We start from the raw sequence: 19,483 nt of genomic DNA on the forward strand, positions 1-19,483 counted from the left end.
AGGAGTGAGCCATTTTATAGTTTCCTTTTCAAGGAGCAAAAACCAACTGAAGCTTGATCTTGTCATTGGCTTTCAGAGGAATGAAGGTGTTCTGTCCTTAGCTAAGGCCCTCCTGGTCTATATTAGGCTCAGGGGAGGACCTCAGGCCTGCTATGGGATACTTCCCCAGTGGCTGAAGTTGGGCATGAGACTGCTCTCAATCTCTTTTCTCTGGGATTCTGACGAGCTAAAAGTCAGTGCTCAGATGGGGGAGTTGGGGATCATTTATACTGGTAGGCTGGGTGAGATAGAAGGAATTCAGTGAATATAATGGATTCTGTATATACTTTCAGACCTTTCATGCTTAAGTGCTTTGTGACCATCTGCTTCATTTTATGCTCCTTGCTGAGAAGTCAGTGAGGAGATGTCTGCTTACACATTGGTCCTTCCATATCTTGGCCTCTGTTGGCAATGCCCATGTTAGGTATAAGCTTGCTTGTTCTTTTCTTGCCTTGTAGAGAGTGCCCATTACAGCCTACCCACCCATCTCAATGGGAGGATCACAGACAAAGTCTCTGGGCTGGAGGAGACTTTGGAGAGTATTCAGGCCAATCCCCTTCTGGATCAGCAATCATTTTGAAGGTCTTTCTGACATGAGCTCTTTACATACCTTCATGACAGGGAGCTCACGCTCTCCTGAGATCACCCCTTCACTTACAGTTTGGATTTGCATGGGAGAAAGCCTTACACTGACTGAGGTCTGCTTTAGGAAACACATGGGCACACAGCCAGTTGAGTGACAGACCAGGGACCAGATCATATTTCCAGACTCCCAACCAAATGCTTTTCCTGCCACATTGTGATGTCTTGAGTCCAAGAACAGATCCAACTGTCAGAAAGAAGAGGATTTATTGAGATAACCTGTACCTTATGAGAGCAGGAAAGATTGCTGAGATTGGCTATATGATGAGGAGAGGCAACCAGTATGGGAGAATAGAATGCTCTAGTCTGGCAGAAAAAAAAAATAAAAAAATCTCTATTTGAGTTCTGGTTGATACTACTGACTGTGTGACCTTGAGGAGGTTACTTTCCTTCTTCAAGCTTGGTTTCTTGTATATAAAATACAGAGAATAATCCTTTTCCCTTCTCCCTCTTGGGAGAGTTGTGAAGCTTAGGTGAGATAGAAGAAAAGAACTCTGAAGTATCATACAGAGGCGTTGGGGAGGGTCTTGGTAGTAGTAAGGACTCACATCCTCTTGGTTACACAGGTCCGGGAGGCCTTGAGGAAAGCAGAGAAGGAGCTGGAATCACATAGCTCATGGTATGCTCCAGAGGCCCTTCAGAAGTGGCTGCAGCTAACACATGAGGTGGAGGTACAGTACTACAACATCAAGAAGCAAAATGCCGAGAAGCAGCTGCTGGTGGCCAAGGAGGGGGTGAGACCTGCCCTCCTGCTGCCCTCTTCTCTCCCCCCGCCCTCCTTTCACCTGCCCTTCTTCCTCCTCTCTGCCTCTCTATATCCCTCCTGTTGGACACAGAGACATCCTGGTGTTGGGTTTTGTTTCTTTTCCTGATAATACAGTTTCTAATAATGTCTTCAGGCTTCTGGAGGAGGGAATGAGGGTGTGGGGCTACTCCCACCTGCCTTCTGGGAAAGATGAAGCAAGTGGAGGCAGGTAGAGGGAAGTCTCTGCTGACCCCAGACTGACATGGGGACAGAATCCTCCTGGGGCCAGGATCCCTTTGCTTGTCTCATCGTCTCTATTTTCTTTCTTCCCCTACCCTTTTCTCTCCTGTTGCCTTCTGTTTTCCTTTCCCTTCTTGTCTTCCTTCTTCTTGTGCAGCCTAAGCTGTTCTAGGAGGAGGGGGAACCAGCCACAGAATAGCATTTCTCACTTCTCCAGCCTCTATCCCTGCTCTTTTTAAGCTGAGGACCTCATCTTTGCAGGCTGAGAAGATAAAAAAGAAGAGAAACACACTCTTTGGCACCTTCCACGTGGCCCACAGCTCTTCCCTGGATGATGTGGATCACAAAATCTTAACAGCTAAGTAAGTAGTACCTATTGCCCAGCTCTGACGATGTCCATCCCATCCTCAGAGTTTGAGGTTGTCCAGGGCCTCCAGCCCTAACTCTGCTTCTTCACTGGTAGAAGTACAGCTCTGGTCTCCTGCCCCAGCCCTTGGCTATTTCCCACCTTGCTCTTAAGTTTATGATTTAATTGTGTTTCTTATTTACACATATCCCCCGAACTTGCTACTCTGAGAAGAAGCCTCATTTCTGTTGGGGCTCACACCCATGCCTGCCATTTTCTTTCATCCCTCTTCAGGCAAGCTCTGAGCGAGGTGACGGCAGCACTGCGGGAACGCCTGCACCGCTGGCAACAGATCGAGATCCTCTGTGGCTTCCAGATTGTCAATAACCCTGGCATCCACTCGCTGGTAGCTGCCCTCAACATAGATCCCAGCTGGATGGGTAGTACGCGCCCCAACCCTGCCCACTTCATCATGACTGACGATGTGGATGACATGGATGAGGAGATTGTGTCACCCTTGTCCATGCAGTGTAGGTGACCTCTTGGGTGGGGATGAGGGAAGGAGCCTTTGATGTGCAGATTGAGAAGTTGGCCTCTGCCGTGCTTAAGCAACATATGGGGCAGAAACCAAGATGGTTTAACTCATGACCTTGGTTAATAAAGCACAATCCGCATCAAGATACCCCTTTATAATTGTCCTTTTGGTGGTTTTCCCTTGCTATATATATTCTGTTTGCCCTATGGGTCTGTTGTGTTAAGTGTGTCTCCCTTCACTCTTTGTGGTTTTTTTAATCCCTTTATTCTCCTTCCCCCCCATCTATCTTTATAAAAATAATCTCCTTTAGTGGTTCATAATATAAAAATGGCATTCATTTTGACTACTTATTGCTTTAATTTGTTTTAATTTTATATTACTTACTTTTAATTGCTAAAGTAGTTGAATGGAATGATGTCTCTTTCTTTTTGTTTTTTCGTGTGAGGCCCCAGGAAGCAATAGTCCCTTACAGTGAAAGAGCCCTAAATCCTCCAAGCCAGAAAGACATTCTTGTCCAGGAGGGATCTCCTGCACAAGCATGTCTGTCTTTCCACCTGAACTCTCGGCCATCCCCACCCTCTGTCCTGGGTCTTCCCTCTTCCTTTTCTCCCTTGCGAGTGGTAAGAGCTGAGTAGAGCAGGATTGAAGGAGACAGCACTCTGTGGGAATTCTTCAATGAAGGAAGGGACATACCCCTTACTGACCTGTTGGATTTTTCTCTGGATCAGAGGCTATTTTAGATAAATAGAATAGACTTTTATGGAAAAGCTCTTGTGCTGGGCCCATATCCCATGAGTGCAGAGGGGATGGCAGAAAGCTGGGCTGGGTTAGGGGCTCAGTTTCAGAAAGTCAGATTCTTTAATCAGGCTGGATTCCAGCTCTAGACAGGATTTATTTGTAAGTTTCTTCAACGATACTTGGCCTCTGGGCAAGCCTCTTCTTTCCCTGGGCTGTTAACTTGGCGGGGCTTTAGTCAAAGGCCCAGCAAAGTTAGGATCACTAGCAGGTAGAGCTTGATCTTGATGTATTGATCTAAAGGCTCCCATGTTCTCCGGGTTGGGAGGGACCTTCATTAGCTCTGAGCCACTCACCCCTTGCCCCCTGGCCCTTCCCTTATCCCATTGAGGGGCAGGGTGAAGCCCTCTGTAAATCAGATTCTCTTCTCCTTTTGGCCTGGCTGGTGGACCCTAGATGCTGCCTGGCTGATGGGGCGTAGGTTCAGTGACCGCTCTCTCTGCTCAACATCCGCCGGCTCGGATGATCAGTCCCTCTGGAAATACCCGGGTTTGAGGAGCCCCTTTGGGGCTTTTGTTTTTCCAACTTTTGGGACTAAACCAACACTCCTATCCCACGGGCCCCTTCTCCTGCCTGCATCCCTCCCCTGCCTGCTCTGCTCTTCCCTCACCACGGTCCCTACTAACTTCAGGGAAGGGTTCGGAGGTGAGAAGAATCAGCCTGCTCAGTTGAGTGCTTGAGAGAGAACAGCCATGGTGATGGAAGGCTTAGGCTTATCCTTTCAGCCCAGCTAGACAGATGTCCTGGTGGCCCTTCATCTAGCTGGGCTGAGATGGAAGAGGGAAGGAAAGATCCTCTTCCTCTTTTCTCTTTTCTGTCTCTCTTTCCCTCCCGTCCCTATTCCATGCTTCCTCTTCCCCTTAAGCCTCCCTTTCATGTCTCGAAAGCCACCAGCCATAGAAGCCCAGCCTCCCTAGCTCTCCATCACCATGGAACTGTGCTCTCTTCCTGGTGGCCCTTCCAAGGCCTCTGCCATCCATGTAACCATGTCCTTTCTCCCATTTTTAGGGAGAAGGCAAGGAGGCCCATATATCAGGGTAGAGGAGAAAAAACCAAAGGTGTGAATTCTGTTTTCAACTGGAGCTGGGAGTGAGCCCAAGAGGGATGCTCTAGCACATCTCTAAGTTATCTGGTGCCCACATGCCCCTTCTCTGGGCATGGTGGCCCTCATCTTCCAAGAGCCTGGTTTGCAGCATTGATCCAAGAGCTGGTTCTTTGCTGTGTACATGCTTATTAGAAGAAATTTGGATAGTAAAAAGAGTAAATATGGGCATAAAAAGGCACCTTAATCCCACCATATTTGAGTACCTTCTCTTTCAGTCTTTTGTTTGTGAATTTTTAAATAATTCTTTTATGTGGTCAAGATAATTATGACCACTACCGTTTATTGAGTGCCATGAACTGTGTCAGGTACTTTAAAAATATTATCTTGAAGCCTCATGACAACCCTGAAGGATTTTATAAATTAAGAATTAAAATAGGGAAGTAAGTTACTTAAGGTCACAGCTAGAAACAGAAAGGCCTTGTTTCAAATTCCTGTCTTTTTTATTCTATAGCTCAAGGTATTCCTTTTACATGAAATTTGGTATCCTTTTGTTTTCCCTGAGCATTTTAATAGACATTTTTCTATGTTTAAAAAATCTTCTCATAAGCAGCTTTTTTTTTTTTTTTGGCTGCACAACACGGCTTGCAGAATCTTAGTTCCCCAACCAGGGATCGAACCCAGGCCCTGGCAGTGAAAGCGCTGAGTCCTAACCATTGGACCACCAGGGAATTCCCATAAGCATCATTTTTAATAGCTGTGTAACCTTCCAGCAGTTGGATGTGTTATCATCTTCCTGTTGTTCCACCTTTATTTTTACTTTCATACAATTATTAATAATGATGTGATGAACATGTTTGTGTATAAATCCTTGTCTGAGTTGTGAATTATTTCCTGAGTTTGGCTTTCTGAAAAGGCTGGTTCTTAGTGCCCTCCCGGACCTTGTCCCAAACCCCTGTCCTACCCCGTCCTGCCTGTGCCCTCCCACAAACTGCCTTACCGTCTCCCTTCAGAGTAATGTTGGCCCTAGGTCTCCTTTCATTGGAATTGCCATTAAAACTGACCTGGGTACCTCATCTTCAACTTCCCCTTCCTTTTAGGACCCCTGGTGGGAGGTTTCGGGGAGGAGGCACCCCATTCTCCAGACTGGCCACTGAAGGCCCAGAGTGGTCTCCAGTAAGCATTTCTCCATGGGCAAACCTGCTTCCCACCAGCCCAAAGTAGGCTGGCCCTTCCTCACACTTTCTTCACTCTCCTTGCAGCCCCCAGCCTGCAGAGCAGCAGCGTCCGGCAGCGCCTGACGGAACCACAGCATGGCCTGGGATCTCAGAGGTTGGTAGAGGGCGAGGCTGGCCGCTTCTTGACAAGCCGGGTCTCTCTGCGGCGAATGCGCAGCCTTTCATCTGGACAGTCTTTCAGTTCTGAAGGCCTCGGGACCAGCACTCCATCTGCCTCTGCTTCTTCTTCCTGCTCCTCTACCACCACCACCACTGCCACCACCACCACCACCTCCATCACCACCGTCCACATCCACCCTGTTTATTACCACCACAGCACTTCCTATTTCCTCCAGATGGAGCCCTACCCTGACCCACCCCCTTCTGACAGCACCGCTGTGATGCCTTGGCATTCAGAGACCTTGGGGTACCAGCTGTCTCTCTTCTCTTTCCTTTCTCCCTTCCTTGCCTCTCTGCTGCCTTTACCTTGGCCTTTGCCTGCTGGCTGCTGCTTGGTCAGCTGCAGGGGGTGTGCGGTGGGGCACTTCTCCTTGTCCTATCCTTTCCCAGCCTGTGACTCCTCCTTAAGGTCAGCCTAACTCCCTAAGCCTTTCTTCCCTTCTCTGTTTGGGGTTTGCTGACTCTAAAAATGAGTAACAACCCCTCTCCCTCATGGTCCTATAGCACCTTGGCCTAAACTTTCACATCTGTTATCTCAATGGAGTCCTCACTTCCTTCACTCCCTCAACGAACATTTATTGATACCTACTCTGCCAGGCTCTGCTGGGCATGGGGATTCGTAGATGATAAGATACAATCCCAGCCATCAAGAATTGCAGTCTGGTCTGGGAGAGGTACATAAATGATTCTGGAACAGTTTGATAAGTGCTAAGGGGGTGTTGAAGAAGGAATGGCTAACAGTGTGAACCTGGGTGGAATGCTTCACAAGAGAGATGACATTTGTGCTGGCACCCTCTGTGCAGGCAAAGGAGAAAGTGTATTCTAGGCAGAGGAAACACGTGCACAGGCATAGAGTTTCAAGAGAACCTGATCTATGTGTGGTTAGAACATTGGCTATGTGTTGGTGGGAAGGGGTAGTAGATGAGGCTAGAATGATGAGGGGTTCTGAAAGGCCACGGGCTTTGGCCATTACCCTTTAGGAGACGGAGAACTGCAAAGGGGTTTTTAGAAGAAAGTGAATTGGTCATATTTTCATTTTAGAAATAACATTTTAGTGGCCTGTATAAAGGAAAGAATGGGGAGACTACAGGAATTTGGAAGTCATTGCAGTAGGCCATCAGGGGAGGTAACAAGGTCTTGGCATAGAAACGAGAGGATTAATTTGGTAACTGGCTTTGAGGGGTGGAGGGGAGGAAGGAGTGTAGGATGATGCCCAGGTTTCTAGCTTGGGTGACTGAATGGATGTAGTACCCTTCATGGAATTACTCTTCAGAAAGGGGGAAACAGATTTAGGGGTTTTGGACAAGCGAGGTTTATAGGTCGGGCCAGCGTTAAAACACTCATGTCTGAGAAGGAAGTTAAGGTTCTGAAAGGTTAAGTAATTTTCCCCAGGTCCCAAAGCTAATTAGGAGCAGAACACAGACTAGGACTTGGCTTTCCATTCCAGGACACTCTGTTGGATATTTTTGTCCTTTCACAAGGTCTCAGTAAGTGAACTGTATAAGAACTGGTGAAAGGCTTTCTCCCACAGCCTGGTCTGGCAGCTGCAGGGACTTTCCCTGCTAATAGCTCAAGGTGATAGGCTAGGGTCAGAGACAGTAGCCTTGACCTCGCCTGAACCAGCTTCGAGGACCCTCAGGAAGTCCCTCTCCTCTGGAAGGACCTCTCATCTCTGAAGCTGTGACCACGGCTCAATCCTGGCCTCTGGGTTGCAGCCGGCTCACCTTGTTGCTTCCTTTTGGTCCTGCCTCACCCTGGATACCAATCTCTCTAGCTCTGCCCCTCGAACCTCTGGATAATTATCCTTGAAGGCTGTTCCTTTCTCGTTCACAAAAGGACAGCCTTTACTAGAAGCAGAGCTGCTCATTTTCATCCTCATCCTCATCTTCATCCAAAAGCCTAGGCAAGGAGACTGCCCTTCCCAATACAGATGGAGAGGACTGAAGTGGGTTGGGGGTACTAGAGGATGCTGTGAATCTCACGCTCCAAGGCCCAGGCTGAGGGCAGTGGGGAGGGAGGGTGGGGAAGTACGTGCCTCTGCCTGGCCTGTTCACTACTGAATTTTCTTTTGCACCATGCATCAGAGGATCGTGTCTAAAGGCAAACAGGCTCTCTAGTAAGGTTAGTAGCTTGGGGTGGGAGCCCAAGGCAGCCCAGCCTTTGGGGAGGGACACCCCTGACCTGAATTGTCTCAAAGATTCAGGGAGGGAAGGTGAGCTTGCCTCAATGGGCCTTTCGCCTCCTATATCCACCCAGGCTTCCTCCCAGGTTCTTTTCTTGCTTTGGAAGTCTCAGCTTTTGTTGATGATGGAGGCACAGAGGGATGGGAATCATGACCAAATGGGGCAGTGGGCCAGGAGGAGTGAGTCTGGGTAGACCCCAACCTCTTGACCTCTCGTCCTTCCTTGGTATTAGAAAGGTAGGCTCCTAGGATCCTCACCTCCTCAGCCTAGAGGGCCCCTCATCCCGGTGTGGCTACTTCCCAGAATTTCCTTGGCACCATGCTCAGTGGTTCACACCTGTGTGGAAAAGGCAGGATACGGAGAGGATCATCTTGGGACTTAGAGAAACAAGGACACATTTAGAGAGAAGCAAGGACACTATCAGAAATATGAAAGCAAGTATGAGACAGTTCATAAACACTAGAGTACGTGGCTGAAACAGTATTTGGAATGGGAGTTGGAGCTAGGATTGTTCTCTGCTATCCCCTGTCTTTAGGAAGGTACTGGCCCACAGCATGGCTGCTTAAGTTAATTGTTTCCTGCTGAGAATTAAACCTATAATAACTATTAGCCAGCCTCCTGCTTTTGCCTGTTTTTGGAGCCCGGTGCCCTCCCTAATTTTTCCACCCATAGCCTCCTTCTTTCCGGGTCCTGCTGTGCTCTCCTCTCCCACTTATGACCCTTTCCCTTTGGTTTCCTGACTTGGATGTTTAAACATTTCCTTAGCCCTCTCCTCTGCCTCTGCCATGGGTTCTCAGGCCTCTGGGAAAGGAGGAGGATTACGAGATTGGCAGGGGGCTCCCATATCTACCCTTTTGTCTATAGAGGCAGGAGGTGTGGCGTCCTCGACTAATGTTCATGGTCTTCTTAGGAACAGCCAGCCCCTTAAAGGGTCTCGACTATCCTGGACTGCCTCTGTGTGTGCATGTCCAGTGTGCAGTGCCGTGTCCCCGTAGCTCAGCCTTGCAAAGAAGCCTCTTGTGACTGGCCCACGGAAGGGTCTTCCTGCTTGACTGGCCTCATCATCTTCATTCTCACAATACTTTCTACATTTTCAAGTGCTTTGCCAACATATTTGGGCCTCCAAACAGTCTTGCAAGATAATTGAATTGGTGTTATCTTCATTTGGCCAAAATTGAGGACCAGCAAGGTTAGATGACTTGTCCAAGGTCACACAGCAAGCCTCAGGCAGAGATGGAAATTGAATTAGACCTTAGGACTTCCAGCGTGCAGCTCTTCTGAACCACTGCTCCATAAAGGCCAACGTCCTGTCTGTCTACGCCTCCCTACGTTCTCCCCATCTGCAGAACTCTGAAAAAGACCCCAGCCTTCCTGCTGTCAGCCAGCTTTGGTCTGAACTCTGAAACACTTCTCTGTGACCTCCTTTGAATCCTGACAGAGGGCTGGAAGAGGCAGCATCTTGGCCTTTTGGGGTGGGTGAGGGATTGTTTGCAAGGCTGTTCTAACCTTTTTCTCCCCAGGCTGGGTCAGGCTCACTTATTGCATGTGCCCTGTTCCTTGGGGCCTGGCCCAGACTGGATGTGTCCCAGGGTGTGACAGGAGTAAATGGGGGAGGAAGGCATGGAAAATGGTGACTCAGAGAAATATACGGGTTCTGTGTTAGCTTAGGGTTCAATCCTAAGAAATCTAGCCAGCTATGGAAGCAGAGATTTTATTGAGGAGGATGCCTGTGGCATTGAAGCCAATGGTTGCACCAGTTTAGGGCCTGGCCATTCATCAGGGGTGGGGCGCAGGCCTTAGAAAGCCCTTTGCCAGAAAGATAATGGTATAATGACATTTGTTTTTGCTTCTTGTCTGTCTCTTCTCTCTCCATCACTTTTCCCTCTTTCTTTTTTTCTCTCCCCTTGGTCCTCCTTATTTCTACCTGCTTCTCCTTTTGTTTTTCTTCCTCCCCAATTTTACTCTTTTCTCCTTATCTCTTCTCCAATCTATCCTTATTCCCTATTCCTTCCTTCTCTCGTATCCCGTGCTTCTGGCCTGCTCAACTTCCCTCTGTTCCTCATTCTTCCCTCTTTCCCACCTGCTATTCACCCTATTTTATCTCTCCTGCCCCTCTCTCCACCCCCATTTTCCTACCCTGCCCTTGTCTTCTCTCTTGGTCCCTCTCTCCTCTTCAAATTCCCCCCTGCCCCCCCATCCTCTATGCGTCCCTTTCTTCCTCTCTGACCTGTCTTACAGGGATTTGACCCATTCCGATTCGGAGTCCTCCCTCCACATGAGTGACCGCCAGCGTCTGGTCCTCAAGCCTCCTCAGATGGTCCGTGCTGCAGATGAAGCTCTCAGTGCCATGACTTCCAACGGCAGCCACCGGCTGATTGAGGGGGTCCATCCCAGCTCTCTGGTGGAGAAACTGCCTGACAGCCCTGCCCTGGCCAAGAAGGCACTGCTGGCACTGAACCACGGGCTGGACAAGGCCCACAGCCTGATGGAGCTGAGCTCCCCAGCCCCACCTAGTGGTTCTCCACATTTGGATTCTTCCCGTTCTCACAGCCCCAGTTCCCCAGACCCAGACACGCCGTCTCCAGCTGGGGACAGCAGAGCCCTGCAGGCTAGCCGAAATACACGAATTCCCCACCTGGCTGGCAAGAAGGCCGTGGCTGAGGAGGATAATGGCTCCATTGGTGAGGAGACAGACTCCAGCCCAGGCCGGAAGAAGTTTCCCCTCAAAATCTTTAAGAAGCCTCTTAAGAAGTAGGCAGGATGAGGGTGGCAGTTGTGGGACAGCTTGTCCTCACCTGGTCTTCTGCCTCCCCTTCCCTCCCTTCCAAGATACTTGGCCCCCAGCATGGGGCATGGGAGGGGCTGGCCCTGGGGCCTGGGCACTGTACATACTTGCCCCCCGTATCGTTGGGTCCTTCAACATTATTTATTAACTGACCACCATGGCCTGCCTGCCCTGCCTCCCTCCCAACCATGGGCTGCTGCTGACACTCCCTCTCCACTTCAGTGCATGTCTTAGTTGCTGTCCCCTCAGCTCTCAGTCCACCTCTGGGGTCCAGCTTCTGTCTCTGCTGTCCCAGTTTTGAGGTTTGGTTTCTTGTTTCTCTCTGTCTCCTGCTTTCGGGCTCCTCCCTCCCACCACTCCCCAACTTCCCCTAGAGGCTAGGGGGGAAGAGAGGGGGAGTAACTTCTGACACCTGTGCCTCAGATCTCTTCCACCCCACCGACCATGGTTCTGTTTGCCCCAGACTGGGGCCTAGGACCTAATATTTGCGGTTTGCTCTCTGGGAGTGTGGTGGGCCAGAGGGAACCTCGGCCTGGAGCTCACTGAGGCCTCCAGGGGTCCATGGGGGAGCGAAACCAATTCCCAGAGAACAAGCCACTAGAGTTCTGAAGAGAGGCTAGGCTAGGGGATAGATCGGACGAGACTTCTCCTAGTTGGAGGAGGAGTGGAAGCCAGAGATGTGGGCTACAAGGCAGTCACCTTTTCTCCTCTCACCCACACCTGCCTTTCTCTTAACCCCGCTCCCCCACCCTGCAGGAGGGTTTGTCTATAAGAGGTGCTGCCCAAATGCTCCCCAAGCCTCATTACTCCTGAGGCTCAGGACAGTGGGCTCCCATGGCCATGGGAGCCTCAGCTATGATACAGGGCTCTAATGGGGCCTTGGAGCTGTTGGGCAGGATGTTGTTACATTTGAACCAAAGGACAGTTTAAAGTTGAAAAATGAAATCTCCTGAATTTCCCAAGTGCCTGCACCGCATACTTGCCCTGTCAGACCCCAATTTCATGTTTCTGCATAGCCTGGGCCAGAGGCTCAAGAAGGACACAGCCGGTTTAGGGAAGGGGGTGGCTAAGGAAGATGGTGTAGGTCAAGGTGGCTGTGTGACCACTCCCCCGCCCTTCCCACCCTCTAGACAACTCTCTCCCTTCCCTGTTTTTGCAATGGCTGTAAAGGTATTTTCCCTCTGCCCCACTCCCTGCCGTGTCTTTACTCTGGGATCCTGTTTTGGGCCTGGGGTGGGGGCACCTGGGGCTGGTCTTGGGAGGGTGCTAGGCTGCAGACTGCCTTGTACCCCCTGGACACCCTCACATGGGTTTTTCTGTGTTATTTCATAAGACTCTTTGAAGTCCAATAAAGCATGTAGGAGATTTTAAGCTCTGCTGGCTTTGACTGACTCTCCTTGTGTTCTCTGTGCTCTTTGTGGCATAGCAGACAAGATGAAGAGACATTTCTCCACTGCCAAGGGAAAGTGAAACTCTCATACACATTCCCAAAGGCTCTCTGGGTAGGGTTACCAGATGAAATACAGGATACGGTATTTGAATATTAGACAAACAAACAAATTTTTAGTATAATGTCCCATGAGATATTGGGGATACATTTTTATTAGCTAAATCTGGCAACCCTATCTCTAGGCCATCTGACCCTATCTATCATATGGCTTCACTTATCACCTGTGACTGTTAGAATTACAGGCCTAACTCATTTTATTGCACTTCGCGAGTATTGCGGGGTTTTTTTTGTTTGTTTTTTTTTAGCGGTACGCGGGCCTCTCACTGTTGTGGCCTCTCCCATTGCGGAGCACAGGCTCCGGATGCGCAGGCTCAGTGGCCATGGCTCACAGGACCAGCCGCTCCGCGGCATGTGGGATCCTCCCAGACCGGGGCACGAACCTGCGTCCCCTGCATCGGCAGGCGGACTCTCAACCACTGCGCCACCAGGGAAGCCTGAGTATTGCGTTTTTTACAGATTGAAGATTTGTGGCAAGCAAGTCTTATCAGCACCATTTTTCTAAGAGCATTTGCTTGCTTCACGTCTCTGTGTCACATTTGGTAATTCTTGCAATATTTCAAACCCTCCACCAGCCAAAAGATTACCACTCGCTGAAGGCTCAGATGGTGGTTAACATTTTTTAGCAACAAAGTATTTTTTATTAAGGTATGTACATTTTTTAAATAGACATAATGCTATTGCACACTTAATAGACTACAGTATAGTGTAAATATAACTTTTATATGCACCGGGAAACCAAAAAGTTTGTGTGACTTGCTTTATTGTGATATTTGCTATATTGCAGTTGTCTGCAACCAATATCTTTGAGGTATCACTGTACTTCACAGGAACCTTGGAACCACCTTGAGGGCAGTAAGGAACCAGTGAAAGGTTTTAGGGAGGGCATGCCACGTGGGATATCATAAAAATCAGTCTGCCTAGCCCAAATCAGAAGCTTCTACACCAGCCTTGTGAATCATGTCTCACCTATTCTGACTCCCCACATTCGGTAACCAAGTCCTGTCCATTCTACCTCCACGAGCCACATCCACTGGATAATTCTAAAAGCAAATGGATCATAGCCCTGCCCTGCTCAAAACTCTGCCTGGGCTCGTTCCCATTTCCGTCAAGATAACCTCCAAAGGCCCTTGGCCTAGCAAGGCTCTCTTCCAACCTGACTGAGTGCGAGATTTCAGGCCGCCCGAAGGGCCCTGGGGCTCCCAGCCTCCGGCTGCGGATCTCAGGCTAGAGCTCAGCTCGACGACAGTCTTGGGTTATCATCATGTAACAGTCTTCAAGACAAGAAAAAGCGGATGGTTGGGGTTTTGCTATTTCAAAAATACTCGAACCGCCCTGAATTGCGCGGGGCCTGCCGGCAAGAGAGGCGGAGCCCCGCCTGGCTGGCTCTGCGCGCTACGTCCGGCCGCGGGGCCCCAGATTGCGCTTTGCCCACACCCAACATGGCGGCCGAAGAGCGGCGTTCCCACCGGGCGCGCCCACACCCAACACTGCCGTGGGAGAGGCGCCGTCTCCTGGGCCCTGCCCACACTCAACATGGCGGCTGCGGGGCGAGGTCGACCCTCTGCTACGCTAGGCCTGCCCACCGGCCGCGGCGCTGGCAGCGTCGCGTGACGTCCTGCGAGCTCTGTCGCGCAGCTTTTGCGTTGTGGCTGGCGGGAGCGGGAAGAGTATTCGGATTTCCTTCCTCTGCTCTGTGGAGGGAAAGTGCGCTCTGGCCCTAACTCCAGGACCTGCACCCGAGCAACCCCTCGAGCCTGACCTTCCGCGCTCTGCCACCTTCTCGATCCCGCCGGCGCCTCAGAGCTGCAGCCGCGTCTTGCATCCCTCGGCGCCTCAGCCACTAGCTGCGATGCATGTTATCAAGCGAGGTGAGAGACCGGGGAGGGAGCGGTGGGTGAGGTACGCGGGCTGCCGCCGCCCTAGCAGTTAGCCGCGCCCGCCCGCCTCCGCCGCTTCCCGCGCTGCCGGCGGCAGCTTCCCGCCCTGTCACCTGCTCGGCCTCCTGCCCTTTCGTCAGTCTGTCCCCAACCCCCCTCTGGCCTTTAGACTGCGCCCCTTGGCTCTGCCGTCCGGCCGCATGTCTAAAGAGTAACACCTTCCCTTTAGCGAATAGTAGCTGTGCGGGCACAGCTCTTTGCAGGCGGCACTTGATTCCTCACCGGGAGCCCCTGAGGTAGGGGTTATTGGGTCCGCTTCGCGGGTGAAGATACTGAAGCGCAGAGAGAGGTGCGGAGACTGCACGGTCACCCGGTTAGATGCTGGTGAGGCCAGGCTGCGAACCCATAGCGAACAACAGAGTTTTATTTGAAAGGCTTGGTCACCTGTCCTAGGCACGGGGGGAGCTAGTAAAGCAGGGGCTCTGCACCCTACCCGGGCACCTACCCACAGCTTCCTGATCTCTCTTGTGAGGTGAAAAACGTCAGGCTCAGATACAGACATCTCCACGGAGTTTGCCCTTCGTGAGGGATGTGTTGCCGTTTGCCCCAGGAGTGGTCCCGGAGGAGTTTGGGATCGGGACTGGCTGGCCTTACCCTTGATGGGAAGAGATATGGAATTAGAGTAGGGTGGCCAAGACATCTTCTGGCAGCGTGGGGGACCGGGAAGAGCCAGGGACTTGTGTTCTTCCTCAACACTTATTTCCCGTTAGGCTTGCTGAGTACCTTCCTTTGTGTCAGTCCTTTGCTTGATTCTGTGAAATTATAAGAGGAGACAGACTTGCCTCCGGAAAAGGTTTAATCAGGTTGGAAAAACAAGAGCAAAACATACTCTTAACAGAGAACCATATGGGACGGGTACGAACACGTTTTGAGTCGACTCTACTTGCCTCTGTTGAAGCAAAGAAGTTATTTCAAAACTGTAGGCACTTAGTGAACACTGGTTGACTGTTTTGTCCACTAGGCTGTGAGTGTTTCAAAGATGGGGACTTTATGCCCACACTTAGCACAGGACCTGCCATGAATATAGATGCTCATTCATGGGTGGATGAGAATAATTATTTTAAAATATAGGATATGATAAGTGTTGTGAGTAGGCAGGTGGTTGATTTGGTTGTAACTAGGTGGCGTACAGCTGAGAGATGGAGAGGTGGACAGTGGTGGCCCTTCCTGGCATTAGTATCTTTAGAACATCACTCTCTGAATTTCCCAAGTCTCCCATTTTAGCTGATGAGACCAAAGACCAAAATACATTTTTGTATTTTTTTTGGTCTTTTATTGGTCCATACCTGTGAGTGAGAGAGGAGCATTCAGTTTTTTAGGCCTTTAGAAAAAGGTATGTAAGTATGAGGAGCCCTTATGATAAATCTGTAACAGATGAATTGAAAACTTGTGGACTTAGGGCTTCCCTGGCGGCGCAGTGGTTGAGAGGCCACCTGCTGATGCAGGGGACACGGGTTCGTGCCCCGGTCCGGGAAGATCCCACATGCCGCGGAGCAGCTGGGCCCGTGAGCCATGGCCGCTGAGCCTGTGTGTCTGGAGCCTGTGCTCCACAATGGGAGAGGCCACAACAGTGAGAGGCCCACATACCGCAAAAAACAAAAAACAAGCAAAAAAAAAACTTGTGGACTTAGATCTCTGGAGTGGGTAACACCTCTGTGTTGCATTTTTAACCTTTTGGGTCCACTTTCAAATACTGTGGTTTAAAAAATACAATCTACAACAAACTCTAAAAGGCAGGTCTTATTTTGTTTCTCATTCCTTCAGAGAACATAATATGATCCAGATGGTTTGCTGCTAGACTCTGCCAGGCTTGTTTTTTCTTTTCTATTTTTTTTATTAGTTATCTATTTTATACATATTAGTGTATATATGTCAATCCCAGTCTCCCAATTCACACACCACTCCCCCGCCCCAGCGCTTTCCTCCCTTGTTGTCCATAGGTTTATTCCCTACATCTGTGTCTCTGTTTTTGCCTTGCAAACTGGTTCATCTGTAAAGCCTTGTTAATATACAACGCTGTACTTAGATTTGTTTCTTTATTTTATTTTTGATCTTTAATTTGCTTAGGATATCCCCCCCCCCCATTTTTGGCATGATAGTATAGTAGCAGACTAACTCATGTAGGTTTTGTTAATCTTAATGTGATTATTCAGGAGGGCAACTAGCAGCCTACCTAAAGTATTACTTACTGAATGTGCTAATATCTTGCTAAGCACCATGAGGGAAATAATAGAGGGAGAAGGCATCTCCATCTTCCATGATCTTAGGGCTGTTAGGGATGCAGGAATAATCCATATGAAAATTCTTAGATAACAGAAGGGAATAGTAGATGAGTTTTTCTCATCTGCTGTCTTGGGCTATTTTTCTTGGTGGGACAGTGTCGTATTGCTCAAGGAGATTAAGGTTAAAAGAAAAAGTTGAGAACCAGTGGAACAAATGCAGTGTAGCTGAGTTGAAAAGTGTGCTTTCGGGACTTACCTGGTGGCACAGTGGTTAAGAATCCGCCTGCCAATGCAGGGGACACGGGTTCGAGCCCTGGTCGGGGAAGATCCCACATGCCGCAGAGCAACTAAGCCTGCGCACCACAACAACTGAGCCTGCACTCTAGAGCCCATGTGCCACAACAACTGAGCCTGTGCTCTAGAGCCCGTGAGCCACAACTGCTGAGCCTGTGTGCCACAACTACTGAATCCCACGAGCCACAACTACTGAAGCCTGCGCACCTGGAGCCCGTGCTCCACAACAAGAGAAGCCACCTCAATGAGAAGCCCTCACACCACAACGAAGAGTAGCCCCCGCTCGCCACAACTAGAGAAAAGCCCGCGAGCAGCAACGAAAACCCAACACAGCCAAAGAATTTAAAAAAAAAAAAAAAAAGTGTGCTTTGGACTTTAGTATAGTGTTTTCAAAACTTTGCATTTTACATCATGACTGAGTACACACACATGTATATGTAAGTATTTACATAAAACTGAAACAAAAGTTTGCAAAATAATACCTTTTAAAGCATCTGTTTGCACTCTGATAATCTCTTCTATTCCATATCCTTTGTCTATCCCTCCCTCTCTTCTCCCTTCCTCCCTCCCATCCTTTCTAATTCACTTTACAGCCGACTGTGTTACTATATTTTGCAGATCTGTGTGGATACTGTGCTGGGCACTGAGGTTACAGTGGTGAGTAGGCAGACATAGGTCTTGTTTTCAAAGATCTTTACAATCAACTGAGAAAGATAGACAAGAACAATAGTATAATAAAATATGTTCAATATTCTAATAGGTAAAGTATAGGCTATAGAAGCCCATTCATTCAATTATTCGGAAGGTATTTACAGTCATTCCTCAGTATCCATGGGCATTTGGTTCCAGGACCTGCTGTGGATACCAAAATCCATGTATGCTCAAGTCCCATAGTAGTCCCTCGGCCTCTGTGGGTTTTGCATCTGTGAGTTCCAGTTCCCCATCCAGGGCTCCAACCAACTGCGGATTGTAAATTGTACATGATCCACGGTTGGTTGAATCTGTTCATGTGGAACCCATGGATACAGAGGGCTGACTATATTCAGCATCTCTTTATGCCAGGAACTGTTTTAGGTATTGGGGATTCAGCAGTGAACAAAACAAGCTAAATCCCTTTTCTCATTGGAGTTTACATTCTGCGGTGAGTGACAGTAGTTAAGTGTATATAAGAAACAAGTAAACATGTAAGAATCAGTTAATTCCAGATAGTGGTTAGTGAGATGATGGTAGTAAAACAGGGTAATGTGGTAAAGATGAATGAGAAAGTAATCTTGGTTTGTATCCTCAGGGAGGGAGCTGACATTTGAGCTGAGCCCTGAATAATACTAAGAGCCAGCTATGTGAAGGTCCATGGGCTGAACGTTGCAGGTAGAGGGAATAGAAAGTTCATATCTTGTAGAAGAGGCACATCCTTGGTCTTACAGTATTAGCAAAGTCTTCCTGAAGAGAGAGTAATTTAAAAAGACAGCTTACACCCAAGAGGAAATCAGACAATTAGTGTTCTAGAGGATTTCACAGGAAGAAGAGGTCAATGTGGGTTACAGTTGTTGGGGCAGGTTTCATGGATGTGGTGAGAGTTGAATAGTGAGTATGAGTTAGATGTATGGAAAGGTGGAACAGGGACTTTTAGGCAGAGTAAGGTATAAGCAGTGACATGGATGTGGAAGTGGGAGGCCATGTTGGGACTTAGGCTATTTCACAAGGAACAGTAGAGGAGATGTGGTACCAAATTAAGGAAGGCCTTGTTTGAGAGGATAATGATGTAAGCAGGGATTAGTGATATGATAAAATCAACATGTGGCTTGAAAAAAAATGACCAAGAGGAATGATAGGCTAGAGAACAGTGGATCATTGGTCCTTCAGCCCCTTAGTGTGCCTCCACTTTCCAGTATGAATTAAGACAATTGCCATTGTACTTTCTTTTTTTTTATTTAAAAAATTTTTTTTTTGCGGTACGCGGGCCTCTCACTGTTGTGGCCTCTCCCATTGCGGAGCACAGGCTCTGGACGCGCAGGCTCAGTGGCCATGGCTCACGGGCCCAGCCGCTCCGCGACATGTGGGATCTTCCCGGACCGGGGCACGAACCCGTGTCCCCTGCATCAGCAGGTGGACTCTCAAACACTGAGCCACCAGGGAAGCCTGCCATTGTACTTTCTGTCAGTTTCCTGATTAATTTGGCAGCTGCAGATTCTCAGTTTGCTAATATTGCCTTGTGCTCACCTGTCTGCCTAACCAGCTGGTAGAGCATTGAAGTCCAGTCCCAGTGTAGGCCAGCTAATTAACTGTATTCCAGAGTTTAAACACTGGCATATGTGAGTCTGGTTAGAAAAGGAGATCACAGTGGTGATCAGAAAGAGAAGGGCTATCTTAGTTAATATATCAGTGTTTAAGAAAAAGTAACTTGTTCTATTGATGATGGGTTACTAGTGGTATCTTATTGTTTATTTATTCTTTATCAAACATTTGAGAAAGTCCTTGGGCCAGCCAGGACTTTTTGTTAGGAAGAGCAAAGAGCAATAGGATCTAAGTCCAAAACCATAAAAGGACTAACTAGATGAGGTCCATATGTATATGCCTCCATATCTCCAAAATAAAAACTAAGAAGTTGCCTCTGGGAGATTGTTTTGAGTTACAAATAGAAAGAACTACTTCTTTACATGGTGTGAAGTAAATTCAAAGTCATTAATTACTCTAGGAGAGTATGTAAGCCAAATTTATCATGAAGATGTTAGAATGGAGACAGGTTTATAAATCATTTGGCATTCAATAAA

General features: G+C 48.7%; 2 protein-coding genes across 4 annotated transcripts in view; both read left to right on the forward strand.

The window, feature by feature from the left end:
* STIM1 (stromal interaction molecule 1) overlaps nt 1-12,120 on the forward strand; it is a 193,041-nt gene extending 180,921 nt beyond the window's left edge. For 2 of the 3 annotated variants that reach the window (XM_082628873.1, XM_082628875.1), the window contains exons 8-13: nt 1,248-1,415; nt 1,928-2,028; nt 2,307-2,542; nt 3,739-3,831; nt 5,647-5,716; nt 10,203-12,120. In XM_082628873.1, coding sequence (XP_082484999.1) covers nt 1,248-1,415; nt 1,928-2,028; nt 2,307-2,542; nt 3,739-3,831; nt 5,647-5,716; nt 10,203-10,719 — 1,185 coding nt within the window. In that variant the 3' untranslated portion in view covers nt 10,720-12,120. The remainder of the gene's footprint in view (nt 1-1,247; nt 1,416-1,927; nt 2,029-2,306; nt 2,543-3,738; nt 3,832-5,646; nt 5,717-10,202) is intronic. The other variant, XM_082628874.1, reaches the window with a different exon arrangement.
* A 1,681-nt stretch (nt 12,121-13,801) lies between these two features.
* Nucleotides 13,802-19,483, forward strand: part of RRM1 (ribonucleotide reductase catalytic subunit M1) — a 39,057-nt gene continuing 33,375 nt past the window's right edge. Inside the window, exon 1 of the mRNA XM_082628872.1 lies at nt 13,802-14,127. Coding sequence (XP_082484998.1) covers nt 14,109-14,127 — 19 coding nt within the window. The 5' untranslated portion in view covers nt 13,802-14,108. The remainder of the gene's footprint in view (nt 14,128-19,483) is intronic.

Source organism: Mesoplodon mirus, assembly GCF_964341445.2.
Source record: "Mesoplodon mirus genome assembly, chromosome: 7".
NCBI classification, from domain to species: Eukaryota; Metazoa; Chordata; class Mammalia; order Artiodactyla; family Ziphiidae; genus Mesoplodon; species Mesoplodon mirus.